The 23,990-nt window shown below is 36.7% G+C and overlaps 1 protein-coding gene across 5 annotated transcripts in view; it reads left to right on the plus strand.

Annotated features, from left to right (window-relative positions):
• The first annotated feature begins 324 nt into the window (after positions 1-324).
• Positions 325-23,990, plus strand: part of LOC121295466 (inactive ubiquitin carboxyl-terminal hydrolase 53-like) — a 74,225-nt gene continuing 50,559 nt past the window's right edge. For 3 of the 5 annotated variants that reach the window (XM_041220104.1, XM_041220139.1, XM_041220129.1), the window contains exons 1-2: positions 326-851; positions 20,076-20,807. In XM_041220104.1, coding sequence (XP_041076038.1) covers positions 20,664-20,807 — 144 coding nt within the window. In that variant the 5' untranslated portion in view covers positions 326-851; positions 20,076-20,663. Of the gene's footprint in view, positions 852-20,075; positions 20,808-23,990 lie in introns of all 5 variants that reach the window. The other 2 variants (XM_041220113.1, XM_041220122.1) reach the window with 2 other exon arrangements.

Genomic DNA, 23,990 nt, shown 5'->3' on the forward strand with positions numbered 1-23,990 from the left:
AAGACGAGACGAGGAAGCCCCGTGGTTGTTGCACTGGGAATGGGCTCTTGAAGTATTAGCGTAATATTTGCTCTCTAGATATAGTGTAGTTGTAGTTGATTACTCAAAGGACTGCTGTTAATGTGTTTTCACCAGTGTATAACACCATTTTGAAAACAAACTTGCAAGTTTAACATCACCAGTTCAAAACGCTTCTCAGTGCGCACACCTGCGACCAGGTATGAACTGTCCAGCGGGGAAGTAAGGAACTGTACAACTTCTACGTTTGCGGGCTACGCAATCATTACAACAGCTACGTGACTCGACATTGCAGATAAACTCCTCCCTTACCAAACCGCATGACTTGGTGTATATGTGTGGAAGCGGCTTGGTAGCAGGACTGCTCAGAATAAACAAGAGGCGGGGTTTGACCTTGCTATCAAAACATCTCTGTTTCAGGTGCCCGGAGAGAAACACGTTTATGCATACAGAATCCAAGCACCAGTACAGAGAGATTGGATTAGGACACGGGAAACGCACATTATGGTCGTTAAATGTAAATACCAGGAAGAATGAAACAAGAAAAAGCCGACTAAGAGGAATACGTGCCATGTTTCTAAAACTTGGGTTATATTCGAAAGGATTCGCTTTGGGGATCCAGTGCATTCTTGATCCTAATCAGATACTGCTTTAAAAATCGTCCATGAAGATCTGCTTTTTTTTTTTTTTTTTTTTTACCTTGGAACTGTTCTTTCAGGCCAGGGAGTTGAAAGCGGTCCTGATTAGTACAAGGAAGCAAGTTAAAAGGAAGCATTCTAAGGTGGATACGGTTGGAAAATAGTTTTGGAAACGTGTCATTTGACCATATAAAGGTAAGCAGTTGAATGTATACCTTGTCAGTAAGGACTTTGTTTCAACGCCATTTTGGCTTTACCAATAAGTACGCGTATGCTAATATTACCTGAAGCAGAGGTAAACAAACAAAAAAACAAAACAACAAAAAAAAGTGTTACTCTGCTTAGGAGAAGCAGCAATATTAGTTTTATTAAGGTACTCCAAATAAAAATAAAAATACAATAACCTCAGAGCCTCAGAAAAGTGGAAATACTGATTTATTGAATCTCGAGTAAATAGTTTAACTAAAAGTTTTAAAACTCTTCTTACTTGCCGACACCTTTTTCAAAATATTATAATATACTTTAATTTAACCTACAATTAGGTTTTGCTATTTAAAAAGTACTATAATGGTGTCTCTCGTTTAAAAAAGTGTTATTCAAAACTAATTCCATTATATCTGTTATCTGTTTTTAAATTATATTATGCCTATATCCTTCTATATACCCTACTTGATTAAAACAGTAGTATTTGACAGTCCTGTTTGTTTACATTCACCAAAAGTGTTTTTTAAATGCCTACAAACTCCCTTAAACCCGTCCTGCCTCCTATGTCACTGTTATCCTTAATGCACATGCCATGATACTACTTATAGCAAAAACAAAATGTTTCACAACTCAGGAAGCAAAACAGAAAATTATCAACACATCCTAGTATGCAAATAATAGAACTTTTAATTAATACTGTTAATATGTTCTTGTTAAAGAGGCATTTGTAATAGTGCTTGTACATTGTTGTATTTGTTTTGTCGTCCTATTCTGTCAATGTGTAGTGATCAGTTAACATTTTAAATAGTTTTTTTTTTTTTTTTTTTTTTTTTTTTTGTGCAAAATGTTTCTTATTGTCTTAAAAGAACACCGAGTCTTTTGAGCTAAATGTATGCTAAAATAGCAGCATAAGGCTAGATAACAGTACTTTTGATTAGATGTAATCAAGTAATTGGTATCACGTATTTCTTGGTAACCAGAGTGACAATAGAATGTTTGCCTAAAATAAATATTCAGAAAATAATTAAAACAGGTCAGAGTAAAAAATTGTCAGATATTATATATACTATATCTATATATATATATATATATATATATATATAGTATATATATATATATATATATATATATACCTAAAACAGGTCAAGACCATTGGTCACCAATCGGTCAAACCATACTCTGTGGTTAATCCTACACGGGACCCACGCACACACAATAGAAAACGCAAACTATGTTTGTACCATGAAACGTGTCCCTACATAATCATGGATACAACTTTACAGGATGTATGTACCTACTGTACAGTTTTATTAGAACAGGTCGATCTTTTATTTATGTAAACTGTTGCAGATGAGCAGTTGCTTTTTAAGTGTTGCAGTTTTGTTTTTGATCTACAATGCCAAGTCATGATGAAATTTACACTCAGTGTACACTGTTTCTGATTATCTATCATTCTTTCATGGGTTAAGCTGCCTTCACACACAATCAGAAAGAAGACATTGTTTACAGCTGGCTTATGTGTGGTTACAGAGGGACACAAGCTTCCTCTCATTTTGAAATGTTTTTGCAAGTACATAAGCCTCTGTTTTAAGTATACTACACATACTGTGAAATATTTCTGGGTACAAAACAGAAAAGATAAAATAGCACTGATAAGTACAGTATGTAGCCGAAATGTTTAAAATGTAATTTAAATTAAATTTGAAGAGTCCTTGTTTCTGTAAGAAAATGGTCACCCTTAAGCCAATGCACAGCTTCTTGGGCAGGTTGAATATGACTGCTAACCAGAACTGTTCTGAGAGCAACTGCTTTGTTTGACCTGTACTGGCTGTGATGCCTGTTGGGCCCTGGGTCCATGAATGTTGAATAATGTGTTCAATGTATAAAATATGTTTATTTATCTTTATATATTCATATTTATTTCTTGGCAGATGCCCTTATCCAGGCTTACAGTTGTTACAAAGTGTCACATTACGAAGTGTCATATTACGGATAGCAGTTATAGAATACAGTACAATCAGTAGTACGTAAGAGCAAATTCAAATGAGAGAAAAAATTAAAATAGTCACGTTTGAGAGTGATTATGATTAAGAGCAGTTATATACGGTTACCTTTAAGAGTAAAATCAAGTACAAGATACAGAAAGTATAATTATGATTGAGAGCAGTAGTAGAATATAGCAAAGTGTGGAGCAGTTAAGTGCAAGTTCAAGGTGATGTGTGTGCATTTATTTGCTGTGTAGAAACAAACTGGATACATTTATTTAAGGTCCTGAGCTCATTTCAGAAAAACCCATTTAAGAGAATCTCAATTCTAGACACCAAAGTTAATTTTGTTTCTGAATTATTATGACCATTTCAAATAATACACTTATTTAATTTCATGGTTCGGTATTAGTTGATTGGCTGATCCGTTGAAAGCTGTTGACATAGGAACTTATCGGAACAGGGCCAAAGGGATGTTGGCCTCCAATCTAATTGTGATTATTTCCATTAGGAGTAGTAAGGCCATTGGTGTGATTGTTTGGGAACTGTGTGATTCAGAAGCCCAGTGCAGGTTTTCTCAATGTGAAAAGTAGTTCACATTTGCTGGCAAACGGCTGATAGTTTAAACAGGAAAAAAAAAAAAAAAACTCCTACTGCTTTGTTACTGGAAATATCTACATTCCTATTGTGGGAAAACTTGGATTTTAACATTTCAGCATTGCATTGCCAATCTTTTTCTGGCCATTTTAACTGCAAAAGGAAGTATGAGTGTCACAGCGGATTTTCTTGTATAGACCGCAAAAAAAAAAAAAAAAAAAAAAAATCGGTGTTATCCACATAATTCTTTTCTGTGACGGGCAGGTTGTCACCTGTCAGTTTTGATTAAAGTTTTTACAGAATTAGGGCCAAAAATAACAAACATCTTCACTTCATTCTTGTTTGACATTCATAGGTTTAATTCCACTATTAAGATTTCAAGATAACATAGTTGTCAAACGCTAGATAATTGTGAGTAAACGTACATAAAACCAGACCCTGTATGTACTGTCAGCCCACTTAATGTGGTAAAGAAACTTTTTTGATGATTATACCTTATATACTGTACAGTTCAACTGTACAGAAAATATTATAATATTGAGATTTAAAAAAAGAAAATAGCAGTGAAAATATCCTATTAAAACACATTTGTCATTTATTTATTTTTTTAGGCGAGAGACTATTAAAATTGAGACCAAGCAAGCTCCTCCAATTGAGTTAGACTTTGCATTTCTGATACAATAATACATTTATTATTAGGCTTCCCAGCCAAAGGCTGGGAAGCCTATTGTTATTTTTAAAGTTTTTTTTTTTTTTCTTCCCAAAACTTTAAACTTCTGCTTCTTCAAAGCTGTGTGACTGATCAGGTTCTGACTTGGCAACTAACAAGCTGCATACATTGCCTGCCTGATGCTGAAAACATTTTGCCGCTGCGTCCTTGCAGTTGGCGCCGTGACGCATTTTTTGATAAAACATTTCGAAATCTTCCTCTTGGGAACCGGTGAAGTGATTGATTTGAACCTTGCGTATATCATCAGCATCCAAACCTGCATCAAGTTTGCGAAGCAAAAGTTGCTGTGATAAGTTTTCATGTCAAAATGGCTGCCACAAATCTTATCGAAATGCGCCCCTAACAACAAACTGCTGCTATCTGAACGCTGACCAACAAACTCCAAACTTGCTCAAATAGACCTATGTAAGTAGTAATGCTCACCAGATCATACATGGTATTGGTGCCTTGACCAACTCCTGACCAAGTTGGGCCTTAAGACTTTTTTTTTTTGTTTGTTTGTTTTAAGAATAGTATGTTTTGTTTCTTTTGGTTTTTAAGTTAGTTGTGTTAGAGGTGAAATATATGAGCAAGACTGAACTGCATGTTAAAAGTTTATGTTACTGAACTTTTTTTTTTTTTTTTAATTTTTTTTTTAATGCAAACGGTGGACGGGAACTTTCTCTAACCTACATTGGTTAAGAAAAAAAACAAACTTTGGGACAAATTATACACATTATTATACTGCAGTTATCAGATATGTGACTCTCGGTTCACTCCTGCCCTTCAGGCAGAATTCTGAAACTTGTGGGTTACATTAACTAGATGAATCCTGCTCTGTGAAGCAGCCTGGAAGATGACTGCCTTCAAATCTTTGCTGTTACACAAATATAAACACCTGCTGTTTGTGATGTCAGCTGTTTCATTTACTGGATATTAGATGGTGCACTGTTTACCTAGTGTTTTGTTAATTGATGCAAGCAGCACTGTTTTAATGCTTTTCTTTAAAATTTCAATTAATACAACAAATTTGTAAAGTTCAAGGGAGCTGAAACTATTATCTAAGTATGGTTTTGGAAATAAATGTTCAGTTAAACAAAGAAAATATTTTTCTTGAACTTGTTTCGTTACTTTAATAAGCTAAAGTATAATACAATTGTACTTGTATAATAAAATACATAACATTGAAGCCTCAAAAAGGGGGTAGAGAGACTTTTACGCCAGTGCAACCTATACAATGATTTCTACAGTCAATTATTTAAAAAATAATAGATTTTGGTATTCTGCAGTTACAATATGGAGGAGTGTACAGTAGCACAATAATACATTTTGGAGTTTACTAATTTTGCTTTGGTAACCCACTTTGTTTCTTTGTAATTGGGTAATACATTTTCAGAAAAGGATAATATTTTATTTCAATATATTATTGTTTTGAAAGACTTTGTAGGGCAGCAGTGGAAAATTATACAATTAACCTTTTGTCACCAATTATTGTTAACAGGTGAGGGTCCCTGATTACTATAAATATAGGTAGCATAGGCACAAGTTTGTCATTCCTGAATGTAAGGGAGCAGAAAATGGCAAAATACGCTCAGTTAAGCAAAGAAAAAAAACAGTCTGTAATTACTTTAAGAAATGAAGGTCAATCTTTAAGACAAGTTGCAAGAACTTTGCAAGTGTCTGTAACTGCTGTGGCCAAGACCATTAAACGATTTGAAGAAACTGGCACTCTTGAGGACCGAACAAGGTCAGACAGGCCAAGGGTCAGAATCAGCGAACAAGTTCATTCAAGTCACAAATCTGTGAAACCGGTGAGTAACTGCCCCTGAAATAAAAGCTCAGCTAAATGCTACTAGAAGTACAGATGTTTCAACATCAACTGTTCAGAGGAGATTGCTTGAAGCTGGCCTAACTGGAAGAATTGCTGCAAAGAAACCATTGTTAAGAGTGCAGAATAAGAGGAAGAGACTTCCCTGGGCCAAAAAACACAGAAACTGGACGTTTGAGGAAAGGAAGTCGGTCTTATGGACCGATGAGTTGAAATTTGAAATAGTTGGGTCCAACCGCTGAGTATTTGTAAGACGCAGAGAGGGTGAGCGCATGAGTTCTGCATGTGTGGTTCCCACTGTCAAGTATGGATGGGGCAGTGTCATGGTCTGGGGTTGCTTTGCTGGTGACAGAGTTGGTGATCTTTACCAAGTCCTTGGCAAGCTCAACCAGCATGGCCACCATAGCATACTTCGGAGGCATGCCATTCCATCCATGGGCTGGCCATGACAGGGTCTTGATCTGATGGCCCTCCATCCACACATTGATTGACCTGGCTGTGTGTCATGGAGCATTGTCCTGCTGGAAAAAACAATCCTCAGAGTTGGGGAACATTGTCAGAGCAGAAGGAAGCAAGTTTTCTTCCAGGACAACCTTGAGGTTGGTTTTTCCAGCAGGACAATGCTCCAGATCAAGACCCTGTCATGGCCAGCCCAATCTCCAGACCTGAACCCCATTGAAAACCTCTGGAATGTGATCAAGAGGAAGATGGATGGTCACAAGCCATCAAACAAAGCCGAGCTGCTTGAATTTTTGCTCCAGGAGTGGCATAATGTCACCCAACATCAATGTGAAAGACTGGTGGAGAGCATGCCAAGATGCATGAAAGCTGTGCTTGAAAATCAGGGTTATTCCACCAAATATTGATTTCTGAACTTTTCCTAAGTTAAAACATTAGTATTGTGTTGTTTAAAAATGAATATGAACTTATTTTCTTTGCATTATTCGAGGTCTGACAACACTGCATCTTTTTTGTTATTTTGACCAGTTGTCATTTTCTGCAAATAAATGCTCTAAATGACAATATTTTTATTTGGAATTTGGGAGAAATGTTGTCAGTAGTTTATAGAATAAAACAAAAATGTTCATTTTACCCAAACACATACGTATAAACAGTAAAACCAGAGAAACTGATCATTTTGCAGTGGTCTCTTAATTTTTTCCAGAGCTGTATATATATATATATATATATATATATATATATATATATATATATATATATATATATATATATATATATATATATATATATATATATACACACACACACACTGTATATACAGTGCCTTGCAAAAGTATTCAGACCCCTGACCAATTCTCTCATATTACTGAATTACAAATGGTACATTGAAATTTCGTTCTGTTTGATATTATTTTTAAACACTGAAACTTAGAACCAATTATTGTAAGGTGACATTGGGTTTATGTTGGGAAATATTTTTAAGAAAAATAAAAAACTGAAATATCTTGCTTGCATAAGTATTCAGCCCCTGTGCTGTGGAAGCTCCCAGTTTGCACCGATGAAAGAAATTGCCCTAACGAGGATACAATTACCTTACCATTGGCCTCCACCTGTGAACCATTAAAGTTGCTGTCACATTTTCTGGATAAAAACCCCACTGTTGAAGGATCATTGGTAAGGCTGTGAATCTGAAGGAAAATGAAGACCAAAGAGCATTCTACAGAAGTTAGAGATAAAGTAACACAAATGCATAGATTAGGGAAAAGGTACAAAATAATATCCAAGTGTTTGGATATCCCAGTGAGCACAGTTGGATCAATAATCAGGAAGTGGAAGCTGCATCACACCACCCAGGCACTGCCAAGAAAAGGCCGTCCCTCAAAACTCAGCGCTCAAACAAGAAGGAGACTTGTGAGAGAAGCCACAGAGAGGCCAACAATCACTTTGAAGGAGCTACAGATTTCAGTGGCTGGGAGTTGAGTAATGGTGCACCAGTCAACCATATCAAGAGCTCTGCATAACACTGGCCTGTATGGGAGGGTGGCAAGAAAGAAGCAGTTACTCAAAAAGTACCACCTGAAAGCACGTCTGGAGTTTGCCAGAAAGCATGAGAGTGACCCAGCTGCGATGTGGGGAAAAGGTTTTGTGGTCAGATAAGACCAAGATGGAGCTTTTTGGCCAAAACTCAAAGCGCTATGTGTGGTGCAAACCTAACACTGCCCATGCCTCAAGACACACCATCCTTACAGTGAAGTATGGTGGTGCCAGCATCATACTGTGGGGATGCTTCTCATCAGCAGGGACTGGGCATCTTGTTACAATTGAAGGAAGAATGGATGGAGCAAAATACAGGAAAATACTGCAAGAGAATCTGCTTCAGTCTGCTAAAAAAACTGAAGCTTGGGAGGAAATTCACCTTTCAGCAGGACAGTGATCCCAAGCACAAGGCCAAAGCAACTTTGGAGTGGCTCAAGAACAAAAAGATGAATGTCCTACAGTGGCCCAGTCAAAGTCCTGATCTCAATCCTATTGAGAATCTGTGGCACTATTTGAAAATTGCGGTCCACAAGCGTCGTCCAACCAACCTGAACAACCTGGAGCAAATCTGCCAAGAAGAATGGGTCAAAATCACTCTGACACTGTGTGCAAAGCTGGTACATACTTACCCCTAAAGACTTAAAGCTGTTATTGCAGCGAAAGGTGGTTCTACCAAATATTAATGTGTGGGGGTTGAATACTTATGCAAGCAAGATATTTCAGTTTTTTATTTTTCTTAAAAATATTTCCCAACATAAAACCAATGTCACCTTACAATAATTGATTTTGAGTTTCAGTGTTTAAAAAAAAAAAAAAAAATCGAATAGAACAAAATTTCAGTGTACCATTTGTAATTCAGTAATATTAGATAATTGGTCAGGGGTCTGAATACTTTTGCAAGGCACTGTATATATAAATAATAAATGGATGAAGGCTATATTTGCATTCTGAGCCATTTGAAAAAAGGCATAATACCACAGTAGTCATGTCAAAAAGTGATAATTCCTCTAGAGGAAAATATACTTGAACTTTGACCCATTTGACTCATCTAGACCATCACTTTCAATTAAAAAGCAAAACAAAATGTCTCCTTTTCAATCACTTGATAACACCCACTGTATAGAAATGTTCATTAATGATCAACAAAATGAGAATAACTTAAAAAAAACAAATAATAATAATGTAAAGCTGGTAGATTCGTTTATCAGGGGAACAGGAAATTACAACAAGGTAAAGGCAATTGTCCAAATAAAGCTAGACGCACTAACGGATAACGACATAGAATGTCTGTTTATGACGTCACAGAAACCGTAGATGGAGTTATTTTCCTGTAACTCACTGAAGCCCAATAATTTTTATATATATATATATATATATATATATATATATATATATATATATATATATATATATATATATATATATATATATATTGTAAGGTAGCAGGGAGGGGGGTTAAAATCCTTCCCTGCTAAAACTTATGAGAATGCCCTTTTGGGTCTAATTGTTTAATTTCTTGATTGTTTAGTAATCCCCTGCACCTGGTGGTAGTTGTAAATTAGAGCCAGGTGAAGGGTATTTAAGAGAGACAGGCAGTTTGTTCGGGGCTGCTGTGCGTAGGGAGGCAGAAGGTGTGGTCTGCTTCCAAGCAGTTAAGGTAAAGTGCTGTGTTAAACCTTGTGAGTTGTGTCTGGGTTACAGGTAAACAGCTTAGCTGTCCTGGTTCAGTTAGGTTCCAGACAGTATAGTTAGTGCTCCAGAGAAGGAGCTAGGTGTTTGTTTGTTTAATTTATTTGAGTGGTGTTTATTAAAAGTGCACGTCAGCGCTTAAATCAATTCCATTTCTGTGTCCTGGGTCTACTTTGAGAGGGGCAACGAACGTGAAAAGTGGTGTAATCTTTTACTATATATATATATATATATATATATATATATATATATATATATACACACACACACACGCACACAATTTAGACATGGATTGTGTATGTGTGCCATTCAGAGGGTAAATGGGCAAGATAAAAGGTTTAACTGCCTTTGAACGGGGTAGGGTAGCAGGTGCCAGACGCTCCGGCTTGAGTGTGTCAAGAACTGCAACGTTGCTGGGTTTTTCACGCTCAGCAGTTTCCCATGTGTATCAAGGATGGTCCACCACCCAAAGGACATCCAGCCATCGGCATTCCAGTGGTCGGAAACGACTCATTGATGAAAGAGGCCAAAGGAGGCTGACACAAATTGTGCAGTGCAACAGACTGGCTACAGTTAGTCAACGCTACAGCAATCTCTAAGGAAGTGGGTGTCAGTGACGAAAGCACTATGAGCCACATTCTGAGTAGTTCTGGTTAAAATAAATAAATAAAAGTAGTGCTAGATATTTTCTTCTCTTGTACGTGATTCTCTGCCTTTCAGGATTATAGAAACTCAGTACACTGCAGTAAGTAAACAGTTTTGAAAATATTAAGTCAATCTAGCTGTTTTGCAAGCGGGGACTTTTGCATTAACTCTTAAAACTCAGCCTCGTTCATTTTGGGGCGCAAGCACACCGAAGGTTCCGCACATATTACTGAGGTACCGCAAAAGCCACCTACGTGGTTCATGGCTTGTTTAAAAGTACAGACTTGGAGCTTTCCAAAGACTTATTCAGTGTGTGTATGCGGAACTGCGATCGCCTGAAGTTAAGCCTCTCGTCATGTGACAGAGTTCACAGTTTAGGTTTTGTTTTGAGTCTATTGCTCTGTCATTGTAGCAGCTAGACTGAAAGGGGCAGCATTGTTGGAAAGCATAGAAGCTCAGGCCCCCCCCCCCCCACCATTTCATATTGTGGGTCAATGGTGCAGTGTATACAGCAGTGACCAAACATGATTATTTTGGAAAAACTTACTTTTTTTTTTTTTTTATGGGAAGCCTATTAAACCCTTTTTATTTTTATTTCGAAAGCCTATAAAAGCTTTATTTATTTTAAAAAATTATAATATATATATATATATATAATATATATATATATATATATATATATATATATATATATATATATATTTAATTTTTTTTTTTTCTTCCCAAAATTTTAAACTGCTGCTGCTTCGGGGCTGTGTGCCTGAACAGGTTCTGACTTGGCAGGTAACAAGCTGGATACATTGGCTGTCACATGCTGAAAAATTTTTGCTGCTGCTTCCTTGCAATTGGCGCCGTAACCCATTTTTTGATAAAATCTTTCGAAATCTTCTTCTTGGGAACCGGTGAAGCAATTGATCGGAAACTTGGCATATATCATCAGCATCCAAACCCGCATCAAGTTTGCGAAACAGAATTTGCTGTGATAAATTTTAATGTCAAAATGGCTGCTAAAATCTTATCAAAACAAGCCCCTAACAACAAACTGTTGCTGTTTGAAAACAGTTTGTCCAACAAACTCCAAACTTGGTAGTTATCGTCCCAGTAACAATGAGATTCGAATATATGAAAATGGTGATGTTTTATGAAAAAAGATGGCTGCCACTTATGCGTTTACATTTGAAATTTAAACCTGCGTCAGTTGACAAACAATTTACTTGACTAACTCCAAACTTCACAAGCATTTTCCCTGATACTGTAGCAATACAACTGACTTAAGAAACTGCTGTTAAACCTAAATGGCCGTAAGACGCAATTCTTCTTGAAACCTCATGAAATCATCTTCTTTGGAACTGTTCAAGTGATTGATCTGACACTTGGTATGTATATATTATCACCATACAAACCTGCTTGCAAAGCAGAAGTTGTTTTGATACAATTCAATAGTAAAATTGCTGCCACAAATTTCACTGAAACGTGCCCTTAAGAGCAGACTGCTTTTATTTGAAAACTGTCTGACCAACAGACTCCAGACTTGATAGGCATCATTCCGCTGACAGCGGAATACAAATATTTCAAAATGGTTAGGTTTCATGAAACAATATGACTGCCACTCCTACATTTTCTTCTTATATTTAAAACTGCTTCAGTTTAAAAATGGTTCACTTGATTAACTCCAAACTTGAAAACCATTGTGCCTGTGTCGGTAAAACTTACATTTTCAAAAATGGCATTTGTGCGTTAAACAAGATGACCGCCTGATGGATTTTTGAAAAAAAAACTAAAAATCTTCTTCTGTGGAACTGTTGACGTTGCTGATTTTAAACTTGACACATTGAGAACTAAACACACTTAGATGAGTACTGATACTGGGGCTTGGGAGCCGTAAAACTGCCTGACAGTTATAGTTATTATTATTATTATTATTATTATTATTATTATTATTATTATTATTATTATTATTATTATTATTATTATTTTTTAAAACATATATTCTCATCTCTACCACATATAGTTTGCCTGATCCTGTAACAACTTACAAAAGACATGTTTTGGCCTTTCATTTGATGTGTTACATGCATGCAGTACAAACTATCCAGTAGTTAAACATACATAAATGAAAACAATCCTTAAGGACATTATCTTCAAGTATTGCTCATCTTTGTTGCACAGCTTTTTGAGTCTTCCAGTCATGGGTTTTTCAATTACAGATGACATTTCTCTGTACTTGTTGATTATACTTTGGATATCACACCTTGAAAATCAAGTGATGCGACCTATTTCACTCAATGTTTTTCCTTCTTTATGCAAGTCAAGATTGTTATAATAGTAGAAAACAGTAGTGGAAGCTTTGAGTAAATTCTTGATGCGCATAATGCATCAAAATAGAGAAATGCAGCATGTCAACATTTGCAACAAGACTTTTGCACAGCCGTGTGTGTTTGTGTGTGTGTATGTATATATATGTGTGTATGTATATATATGTGTGTGTATGTATGTGTATATATATATATATATATATAATGAGACACACACACACACACACATAGTGCCTATAGAAAGTCTACACCCCCTTGAACTTTTTCACATTTTGCTGTGTCATTGCCTTAGAGTTTCATGCATTTTAAACTGAATAATTGGATAAGTCTCCACCCCCCCTGAGTTAATACTTGGTGAAAGCACCTTTTGCAGCAATTGCAGCTGTGAGTCTGTTGGGATAGGTTTCTACCAACTTTACACACCTAGATTTGGCAATATTTGAACATTCTTCTTTACAAAACTGTTCAAGCTCTGTCAAGTTCCTTGGGGAGCGTTGATGGACAGCAATCTTCAAGTCATGCCCCAAATTTCCAATTGGATTTAGGTCGGGGCTCTGACTGAGCCACTCAAGGACATTTACCTTTTTGTTCCTTAGCCACTCCAGTGTAGCTTTGGCTGTGTGCTTTGGGTCGTTGTCATGCTGAAAGGTGAACTTCCATCCCAGTTTCAGCTTTTTTGCAGAGGGCAGCAGGTTTTCCTCAAGGACTTCTCTGTACTTGACTCCATTCATTTTCCCTTCTATCCTGACAAGTGCCCCAGTCCCTGCCGATGAGAAACATCCCCATAACATGATGCTGCCACCACCAATCTAAACAGTAGGGATGATGTTCTTTGGGTGATGCGCTGCGCTGTGTTGGGTTTGAGCCAAACATAATTCTTCGCATTTAGGTGAGAAAGTTCCATTTTAGTTTCGTCAGATCACAAAACTGGTTACATGGCTACAGAATCTCCTGTGTTTTTTTGCATACTTCAAATGGGATTCAAGGTGGACTTTCTTGAGTAATGGCTTCCTGCTTGCCACCCTACCATACAGGCCGGATTTGTGGAGTGCTTGGGATATTGTTGTCACATGCACAGTTTGACCAGTCTTGGCCATAAAAGCCTGTAGCTCTTGCAAAGTTGCCATTGGTCTCTCTCTGATCAGTCTCCTTCTTGCTCGGTCATCCAGTTTGGAGGGATGGCCTGATCTAGGCAGGGTCTTGGTGGTGCATACACCTTCCACTTCTTAATCGTCTTGACTGTGCTCCAAGGGATATTCAAGGCCTTTGATATTTTTTTTTTATACTCATCCCCTGATCTGTGCCTTTCAACAACTTTGTCCCGGAATTCTTTTGAAAGTACCTTGATGCTCGTGGTTTAATTTTTGCTTTGAAATGCACTACCCAGCAGAGTGATCATAAAGGAACTGCTGAATTTATCCTGAAATCATGTGAATCACTACAGTTTAACACAGGTGGAGGCCACTTAACTTGGCGTGTAATTTTGAAGGTGGTTACACCTGAGCTACAGTAGGATTACTATTACAAGGGGGTGGACACTTTCTTCAAATTTTTTTCACTTGGAAGTAGTGGCATAGGATGTGTAGATAAATGAAAACAAACAAAAAACCAAACTTAATTCCAGGCTATAAGACAACAAAAGTTGAATATTTTGAAAGGGGGTGTAGACTTTCTATATGCACTGTGTGTGTGTGTGTGTGTGTATATATATATATATATATATATATATATATATATATATATATAAAAATTTTTTTTCTTCTCATTGGAAAGTGAGATAGAAAATAGATCACTATGGGCCTCATTCACTAAATGGCGGTAAATGAGCAGTATTATAGCATAGCAGGGGGAAGCCACACCGTGCACAAAAATTAACCAGTGGTATCTGTATTCACTAAGCTAATTATATGCACAAATAAAGCAAGCTAAATGATTCATTTACCGGTTGTCACAACGTGCTGAATTCAGCACGCAGTGCACACACTATTATAATATGTATATAGATAGATAGATAGATATGGGTGCGAGAAAGAAAAAGTAAGTATGGTTCTGAGTTTGTGACAGTGACAGCGACCAAGGAGGACAGAGTGAGGAATCTAAAGTTTACACAGGGGGAGGCCACAAAGAGACCTATGGCAACTCTGAATGAGTTACAGTCTTCCACTGCTAAGCTGGGAGACACTGTGCATACAGCAACAATAGCCTGTGTGCTTCACAAAACAGGCTTTTATGGGAGAGTGGCAAAAAGAAAGCAATTGTCGAAAAAAACTCACATCAAATCTCAGCTAGAGTTTGCCAGAAGGCATGTGGGAGACTCTGAGACCAAGTGGAAGAAGATTCTATGGTCTGATTAGACCAAAATAGTGCTTTTTGGCCTCAATGCCAAGCACTATGTTTGGTGCAAGCCTAACACCGCACATCATCCTGAGAACACAATCCCTATCGTAAAGCATGGTGAGGGCAGCATCATGCTATGGGGATGCTTCTCTGTGTCAGGGCCTGGAAAACTTGTGAAGATAGAGGGCAAATTGGATGCAGCAAAGTACAGAGAAATCCTGGAGGAAAACCTGCTGAAGTCTGCAAGAGACCTGGGACTTGGCAGAAGATTCATCTTATATCAGGACAATGACCACAAACATACAACCAAAGCCACACTGGAGTGGCTTAAAAACAAAAAAAGTCAATGTCCTGGAGTGGCCCAGTCAAAGCCCGGACCTCAATCCGATTGAGAATATGTGGAAAGAGTTGAAAATTGCTGTTCACCAGAGTTCCCTCTACCAAATATTGACTCTAGGGGGTGAATACTTATGCAATCAATTATTTTCTATTTTCTATTTGTAATTAATTTAGAACAATTTGTAGATTTTATTTTTCACTTTGACATTATTGACTTTTTTATGTTGATCAGTGGCAAAAACTCCAAATTAAATCCATTTTGATTCCATGTTGTAACACAATAAAATTTGGAAAAGTCCAAGGGGGATGAATGCTTTTGAGAGCCACTGTAATCTCCACTTGTGACCCCTGGCCCTTGTTTCTTTTTTCAGGTCGAAAAAGTCCCTTGGATCGACATTGTTAATACCTTTTAGAATTTTGAATGCTTGAATCAGATCGCCACATTGTCTTCTTTGTTCAAGACTGACTAGATTATATTCTTTTAGCCTGTCTGCATATGATATGCCTTTTAAACCCAGAATAATTCTGGTCGCTCTTGTTTGTACTCTTTCTTGAGCAGCAATATCCTTTTTGTAGTGAGGTGACCAGAACTGAACGCAGTATTCTAGATAAGGTCTTACTAATGCATTGTAAAGTTTTAACATTACTTCTCTTGATTTAAATTCAACAGTTTTCACTATATGTCCTAACATCTTGTTGGCCTTTTTTATAGCTTCCCCACACTGTCTAGATGAAGACATTTCTGAGTCAACATAAACTCCTAGGTCTTTTTCATAGATTACTTTTTCAATCTCAGTATCTCTCATATGGTATATATAATGCACATTTTTATTGTCTGCGTGCAGTACCTAATAGTTTTCTCTGTTAAATGTCATTTGCCGTGTGTCTGCCCAGTTCTGAATACTGTCTTGATCGTTTTGGAGGACCTTTGCTGCTGCATCAGTGTTTGCCACTCCTCCTATTTTTTTGTGTCGTCTGCAAATTTAACAAGTTTGCTTACTATACCAGAATCTAAGTCATTAGTGTAGATTGGGAATAGCAGAGGACCTAATACTGATCCCTGTGGTACTCCACTGGTTACTTTGCTCCACTTTGAGGTTTCTCCTCTAATCAATACTTTCTGATATCTACATGTTAACCACTCCCTAATCGATGTGCATTCATTTCCTTGAATCCTTACTGCATTCAGTTTGAGAATTAGTCTTTTATGAGGGACTTTGTCAGTAGCTTTATGGAAATCTAAATAAACCATGTCATATGCTTTGCGATTATCAATTGTAGATGTTGCATCCTCAAAAAAATCAAGCTGGTTAGTTAGACACGATCTCACTGTTAGGCACGGCTCCACAATTCAGAATTTTTTCATTAAAAAACTTTGTAATAGTTCATTGACCCAGCCGTTGTACCGGTATGTTCGCTGCACAAAGGCTTCCACTAATTAAAATGTGTTGCCATTACGTGTTTCTCCACTTTCTGTGCTCTTTTTAAACAGTCCTGTGATTGTGACAGGCTTGTTTGGTAATTGTTCTTCAAGTTTTGATTTTATTGTTTTTGTGTACTGTGCTGTCAAGATGCTTGTCAATAGTACCTTTCTTAGATGATCCAAAGACACATTACAAGTTAAAAAGAGTCCCACCATCTGCATGCAATGTCCCCATTTCTTAGCTCTGAACACGATATTCTGTTGAAATGAATTGAGCTTTCTTTGATTTGTCAGCTGTGTGCATTTTTTATGTTAATCATACACTGTAAGCTAATAAATAAGCACTATTTAAGCAACCTTTTTAAACTTCCTGCCTTTGTCTCGTAAGTTATGTCATTGTACAGAATGAAGATTTAACCACTTATGAAGCTGGTATTTGTTTGAACCCATTGCCGTAGTAACCAAATGCAAGGCATTGATGCTGGACCGTGTACAGCTACTGTAGCGCTGTGCCGACTTGATAAAAGTATGAAATGAAAAGGGGAGGTGAAGATTAATGTTAAATACTGTAAAGACAATAAAATGCAAAGTTTTCATGGTAGGCAGTCAAATGCACGATTTCTGTGGAATTTGATATTGTGAATTTTCCTGTGCCCTATGTACAAGGATAGTATGAGCTGTGCTCAATCTTTATCTAGTCATTACCATCTCCTCACACAGTCTGCCTGGTCCAAAGTACTCTCTTCCTGACGCATCTTCTTGCTCTCTTGTGCAGCTCTTCTGCTGGTTCTGTGACACCGCCTGATTTCAATAAGCAGTACTTTTAACCAGCTGGGGCACTTAAAATTAGCGACCTTAAGTGAATATGGTTTGCATATGAAATACCTCCCTTGCAGAAACTTTGAATAAACTTGAACACACTGAGAAAAAGTTACTGAACAAACAGCACGATCAGCATGAACACATGTAGACTACTAGATATTTTTTTATTATTAAAACCTTTATTTTTTATTTTGCTTATAGATTTTAGTACCTATCTGTAACTTAAACACTGAAACTTAAACAAACCTGCACTCAAATCCTGAAAAAAAAGCTGTACTTTTATTTTTACAAACAGTTCACAAACCATATTAGCTTTTGTGTACGCGGTACCTAAGCTGACGCGCCATGTAAGTAAAAGATTTATTACTCGTGAAAACATTGGTGTTCATTAGCAACAAAAACTAGTGCTGCATAAAATCACACAAAAAAAAACCAAACAAGCAGACAAACTTTAAATGTTATTTTTAATGTATCCATTTTCTGATAGCACTAGAATCTGAAGATTGTGTGTGTGTATGTGTTTTTAATCAATGTGGGCTTTCGTATTTTCATTTCATTTTAAATGGTTTAAAGGCAAAACCACAACAAAACCTAGAATAATAGCCTATATACACTGAGCAAACAATGTGGAGGGACACAATATATATCGTTTGCCCCCCCCCCCTGTAATCAAAGTGAGGGATGGGGAGCAGGTGTCTATCTGCCCTATGGATTAGGTCAATGTACAGTGTTGATACGAGTGGTGTTATCTTTCCAAGACCACTATAGCCTCATGTAGTACTGAAACAGTTAAGAGCCAAAAGCAGCATACATTTTTAAGTGAGAGGTTTCCCTTCATCAGGGTTTTTTTTTTTTTTTTTTTTTTAATCCTGTCAAAGGATTTATTTCCTAAGGACTCTGGAAGTTGAAGTTAAAGCACAAAAACCAGCATTATCTCTCATGGCTTTATTTAATACAAATAGTTTTAACCACTTCAACTCCAGGTGTAAAAATGAAACCCTTTCCCAGGTACCAGATTTTGAAAATAATAATGTTTTCAAACCTGCAATTGCTATAAAATTAACGTATGATGAATAAAAAACAAATAAGTGACCTAAATTGTGTTTTTCATTAACTCTTTATGCTCCTGTGTACTATATACCCTTGTTCAATATAGAAATAAAAACACTTTTTGGAACAGTGAAAACAAAAACACGGCTAATAACAATAATCAGGAAACCGTAATTATCAAATAAAAATCAAACTATATAAAAACTTGTGTGTCATTATTGACTTGCTCTGTGCCATTTATTGAAATGTTCAATACAACAGAACCCGGGGTTGCCTTCTCAACCACTGCACATTTTTCTGGTGTCCTTTCTTTTGTTTTCATTTTCGTAGCAGACCCTGCACCTTTTTTGTGGTCTCTGCTTCCCTTGTGTTGGAGGGATAGTCACAAATGTGTGTACAGGGCTACTTTGCACAGGCATTGTGAAGGCAGACGTCTGCTTTATTGCCTTGTACCCAGTCCTGTGTTTTGATAGTATTTCATCACAGCACTGCCATTTCAAACCAAACAGCTTCCCGTTTGCAGCTGACTTACCTGTGAAGTAGCTGAATGCTCTTTTGCTTGTACAGTTTTTACTGTTCTTGGCTCCACATCCTCTTCATCATCACCGCTGAGTGATAAGTCAGCATCACTGTTGCTGGTATCGAAATCCTCCGAACCAACTTTACTCCCGTTGTTGCTCTCCGCGTATGTTGCCGTGTTTAGCTTTCGCAAAATACTATATAAACTATAACTAAAGAAGTAAAACTTGTAAAAACACAAAAGATAATCATTTAAAACACACACACGTGGTACACATATATATATATATATATATATATATATATATATATATATATATATATATATATATATATATATATATATATATACAGACAGACAGACAGACAGACAGACAGACAGACAGACTGACAGACTTATAATAGTTGAATGGCTTCCCGCAATATATCTGTCTTCCAAACACCCACAGGTAGATTGGAATCACTACATGACACGCAATTGGATACAAATGTCACCTCACCCTCACCTCACCCCAACCTTTCATTGCACATTCCACAGTTCTAGCACTGCCTTAGAGAATGAAACCTGAAACACTAGACTGAGAAACCTCTAGAATAGAATGGGAAACTTGACGTACGCACATACGGCATGGTACTGTAAGTGGGTTTTCATTTGACGTACGTGCGTACGTCATGGTGTTGAAGTGGTTAATAAGCAACTCAGATGGAAGTGCCAGGATCAGGTTCAACATAAATAATGTTACAAAATTCAAAATTCAAAGATACATTTTCAGTTAAAGTTCTGTTCTGTTGTATAATAAATGTTCTACTATAAAAGCAGGATTCAGCTTTTTATAAGCCTAGTCATTTCATTACCTACTTTTACTACTAATTCTCCTTTTTAACAAAAAATGTAATACATTTTCAATAAAATTGATTATATATATATATTTTTTCTTTTTCTTTCTTTTTATTTCCAGAACCAAAACAGTGGACTCCAGATGATTGGAACCGGAATATTTGAGCTTCCCTGTGGTTAAAGCTTTGTACCCAAAACTGAAGGATGACTTAATGTTTCAGTGAAAAGAGAAAACATGAAGTGTATTGGCTGCAGTGAGAGCGAAGAGTTAAGGTGCTGCATGGTTATAAGCATTAACACACAAGGGCTTTTTTTTTTTTTGTTTTAGCTCCAACGAGGATGATTATTAACGAGGGAGCTACAAAAAAAATACAGCAATGGTTTAGTAAACTTGAATTACTGTGCACGCCATTCGGAAGTTTGGGTTTTGGTACAAAGGACAACTTACCAGTGGTTTTTTTTTTTTTTTTTTTTTTAATTTGTGGCTTTTAAATTCAGCCACTCCCATAGGCATTTGTTGGAATTACTTTGCTTACTCAGCCAGTTTGAGGGATCAAAGGTGTCCTAATGTTCAGTGAGAAAGCTGCTGGAGGAAAAATATTAAAATTGCTGAGATTTTTAGTTTGGAACACCAGCTCCTTTACACCTTTGCTTGTTGTAGACTTGCTTTGCTGAGTGACTGTTCTTCACAAAGTCTAACTTTAATCAAATGGCATGGGTCAAGTTCTTCTGGAAGCCTGGCGGCAGTCTTGGAAAAACCTACCAGCCTGGGAGCATGCTTTCCCTTGCTCCGACGAAAGGCTTGTTAAACGAACCGGGACAGAACAGTTGCTTTCTCAACAGTGCTGTACAGGTAAGATGTCCAAAAAGATGCAAAAGCAATATCTGTAGACAGCTATACATTTCTAATGTGTTAAAAATACCAAATGGCACATTTTACATAGTGCCTCAGTCAATGGTGGAAAAATCCAATTACAAGGAGCGTTTTTAAGTTGTCTTAAAAATGTTTATCATTTTTTTATAAACCAAACATGTTACAAATTGTAAAAAATATTTGAATAATAATAAGATTATTTATTATTATTATTATTATTATTATTATTTATTATTATTATTTATTATTATTATTATTATTATTTTTCTTCCCAAAACTTTAAACTGCTGCTGCTTTGAAGCTGTGTGCCTGATCAGGTTCTGACTTGGCAGCTAACAAGCTAGATACATTGGCTGTCTGATGCTGAAAAAATTTTGCAGCTGCATCCTTGCAATTGGTGCTGTGATGCATTTTCTTAGAAACCTTTCGAAATCTTCTTCTTGGGAACCACTGACGCGATTGATCTGAAACTTGCCATATATCATCAGCATCCAAACCCATATCAAGTTTAAGAAGCAGAAGTTGCTGTGATAAGTTTTCATGTCAAAATGGCTGCCACAAATCTTATCGAAACATGCCCTAAACAGCAAACTGCTGCTATTGAACACCGTTTCACCAGCAAACTCCAAACACGGTAGTTATTGCCCCAGTAACAATGGAATACAAATATGTCAAAATGGTGATGTTTTATAAGACAAGATGGCCACCAGTTATACATTTACATATGAAATTTAAACCTGCGTCAGTTGACAAACAATTTACTTGACTAACTCCAAACTTCACAAGTATCTTCCCTGATACTGTAGCAATACAACTGACAAGAAACTGGTGTTAAACCTAAATGGCCGTAAGACACATTTCTTCTTGAAACCTCATGAAATCATCTTCTTTGGAACTGTTCAAGTGAGTGATCTGACACTTGGTATATGTTATCACCATCCAAACCTGCTTGCAAAGCAGAAGTTGCTTTGATACAATACAATTAAAAAAAAATGTTGTTGACCTTAAACCAAAATGGCCATTTGATGCATTTCTTTTTTTTAACTAAACCCGCTTCTTCCAGTAATTGCTTAAGTGTTTGATACTGGTACTGGGGCTTGGAAGCCGTAAAACTGCCTGGCAGTTCTAGTTGTTGTTGTTGTTGTTGTTGTTGTTTTAGCAGAAGCTTTTTATCCAAAGCGACTTACAGATATTAAACAAAATCTAGCAATATATAAGTTGCAGGAAAAAATGCAAAACACAAACAGATTATAGTGGTGCGGTAAATTTGGATGTGTGGTCCTTTTGGTAAGCTCTCTTGCCATTTCGTTCTGCTTGGATATGTAGATTTCGAGATCCAGACGGTGGAAAATTAGTTTTTTTTCCTGTTGTGTTTTTTTTTTTTTTTTTTTTTTTTGGTCAGTCAGTCTCCAGCTCCCAATTGGTTTGGAATTTTTGTTTGGTTTGGTGAAAAAATATTAATCTGTTCCTGAGTTATAGGTAAGGCCCTGTGAAAATTTCAAAGATTTTCTTTAAAATTAACAGCAGTGTCACGGTTAAAGTATCATATTTCGCAGAATGTGCACAGAATTATTTTATAAAGTGTGTACAGATTATTATTAGTATTTTTAAAAACATCAAATACAGAGGTAAATGCACTGACTTCATCAAAATCAACGTAAAAGTTATTCAAGCACTTCACAATAGCTTGTGAAATGGTGTTGTAGTTAACAGCCTGTAGGTAAAGTATATCTGGATAGCTTTCACTTCTAGTACATCAGATGTATTTTCACCATTTAGGTCTTGCAAAACAAATACTGATCTTGGGCATTAGTCAACTCGTCAGTGTGACTGCTGACAAGCAAGCAGACTGTTTTAGCAATTCCATAATCTCCTGCTTGTGATTCTCTGCAACTTTAGCTAAGTATTCATGTCTCAGCTGGGCTGATGAAGGAATCACTCCACCATTTGCTACAGTCCGTCTGAAGAATTTACGTAACTTTTGGTTGAAATTTTTCAAGAGGGATATTTGCGTAAACAAATGCCTCTGTCAGGTCAAAATCTAATGTGTTTCATGCTTCACAGTGTTCAGTGGACTTTTGGAACATGGAAGTCACTGTTTGTTTCTTTACAAGTAAAGCAGTCACAGTACTGCTCTGGATTTCTGCCTTTCTCTTTCAGTGAATACTTGAATCTAAATGCCTGTCAACAGCTGATTCTCGGTAGTGATCTACAGGACGTACACAAGAGTTAATCTCCATCGCTGTGTAAACTCTTGCTGGATACTGCTTTACATGATCTGCTGCGGACACATTTTTAGACTTTTTAGAGGCATCCATTTTCTTGTTTACAGTGTGTAGTATTTTAATTTCCTGTATATATTGTAGAGATTGTATATAGTGACATGACATAATCGCTGCTCAGCATAATAGTGAATAGTACACGCAGGCACACAGCAGAGCTGTATAGTTTCATTAATGTGATTTTTTTTATAAGGAATACAATTAATTTTGAATTAATGAATTTTTATTTATTAAGAATATTGTAAATATTGCGTTATTGGGATAATTTCATGATTTCTGCGCAGCCCATGAAATTGCAATTTACACAGGGACATAGTTATAGGGGTTTTAAGTGTTGATTCTGAGCATGCTCTTGCAGTTAGATGTTTGATCATGACAAAATATTCTTTTTCACGAGGGTCTAATCATCTTTCGTCAGACTCTGTAAGATTGACTGTAACGTTGTCTTTTCATTTTGTGAGTGGGAAATGTGCTTATTTTATCTTTTTAAAATCTATTTTCGTCACTGGTCTCACCAAAAAAAAAAAAAAATAATTATAATTGTTCTGGTGAAAGGAAAGTACTCTGGCGAAAAAAAAATTGAATTTAATTTCTTTTGTCGTGAGGAGGGATCTTCATTCGTGAGGTTCTGTCGTTCTCGTGAAAAAATTATCTGATGAAAAATGAATTTGGACAGCACTTTTCCGAGTTATCAAAGAGTTGGGCAGGAAATGCTACTGATTTTCACCAGAAATACTTGCAACTTAAATGTTGAGACATGAATTCACTGCAGACAGTATTATAATAATACTTACACCAATCAGAGGGTTGCATACAGTGCTCATAGCGACCCCGCCCTTGGCAGACTGGTATGCAGAGCAGGTTAAAGAAGCACTGGACA

The sequence above is a fragment of the Polyodon spathula genome, chromosome 2 (assembly GCF_017654505.1).
Source record: "Polyodon spathula isolate WHYD16114869_AA chromosome 2, ASM1765450v1, whole genome shotgun sequence".
NCBI classification, from domain to species: Eukaryota; Metazoa; Chordata; class Actinopteri; order Acipenseriformes; family Polyodontidae; genus Polyodon; species Polyodon spathula.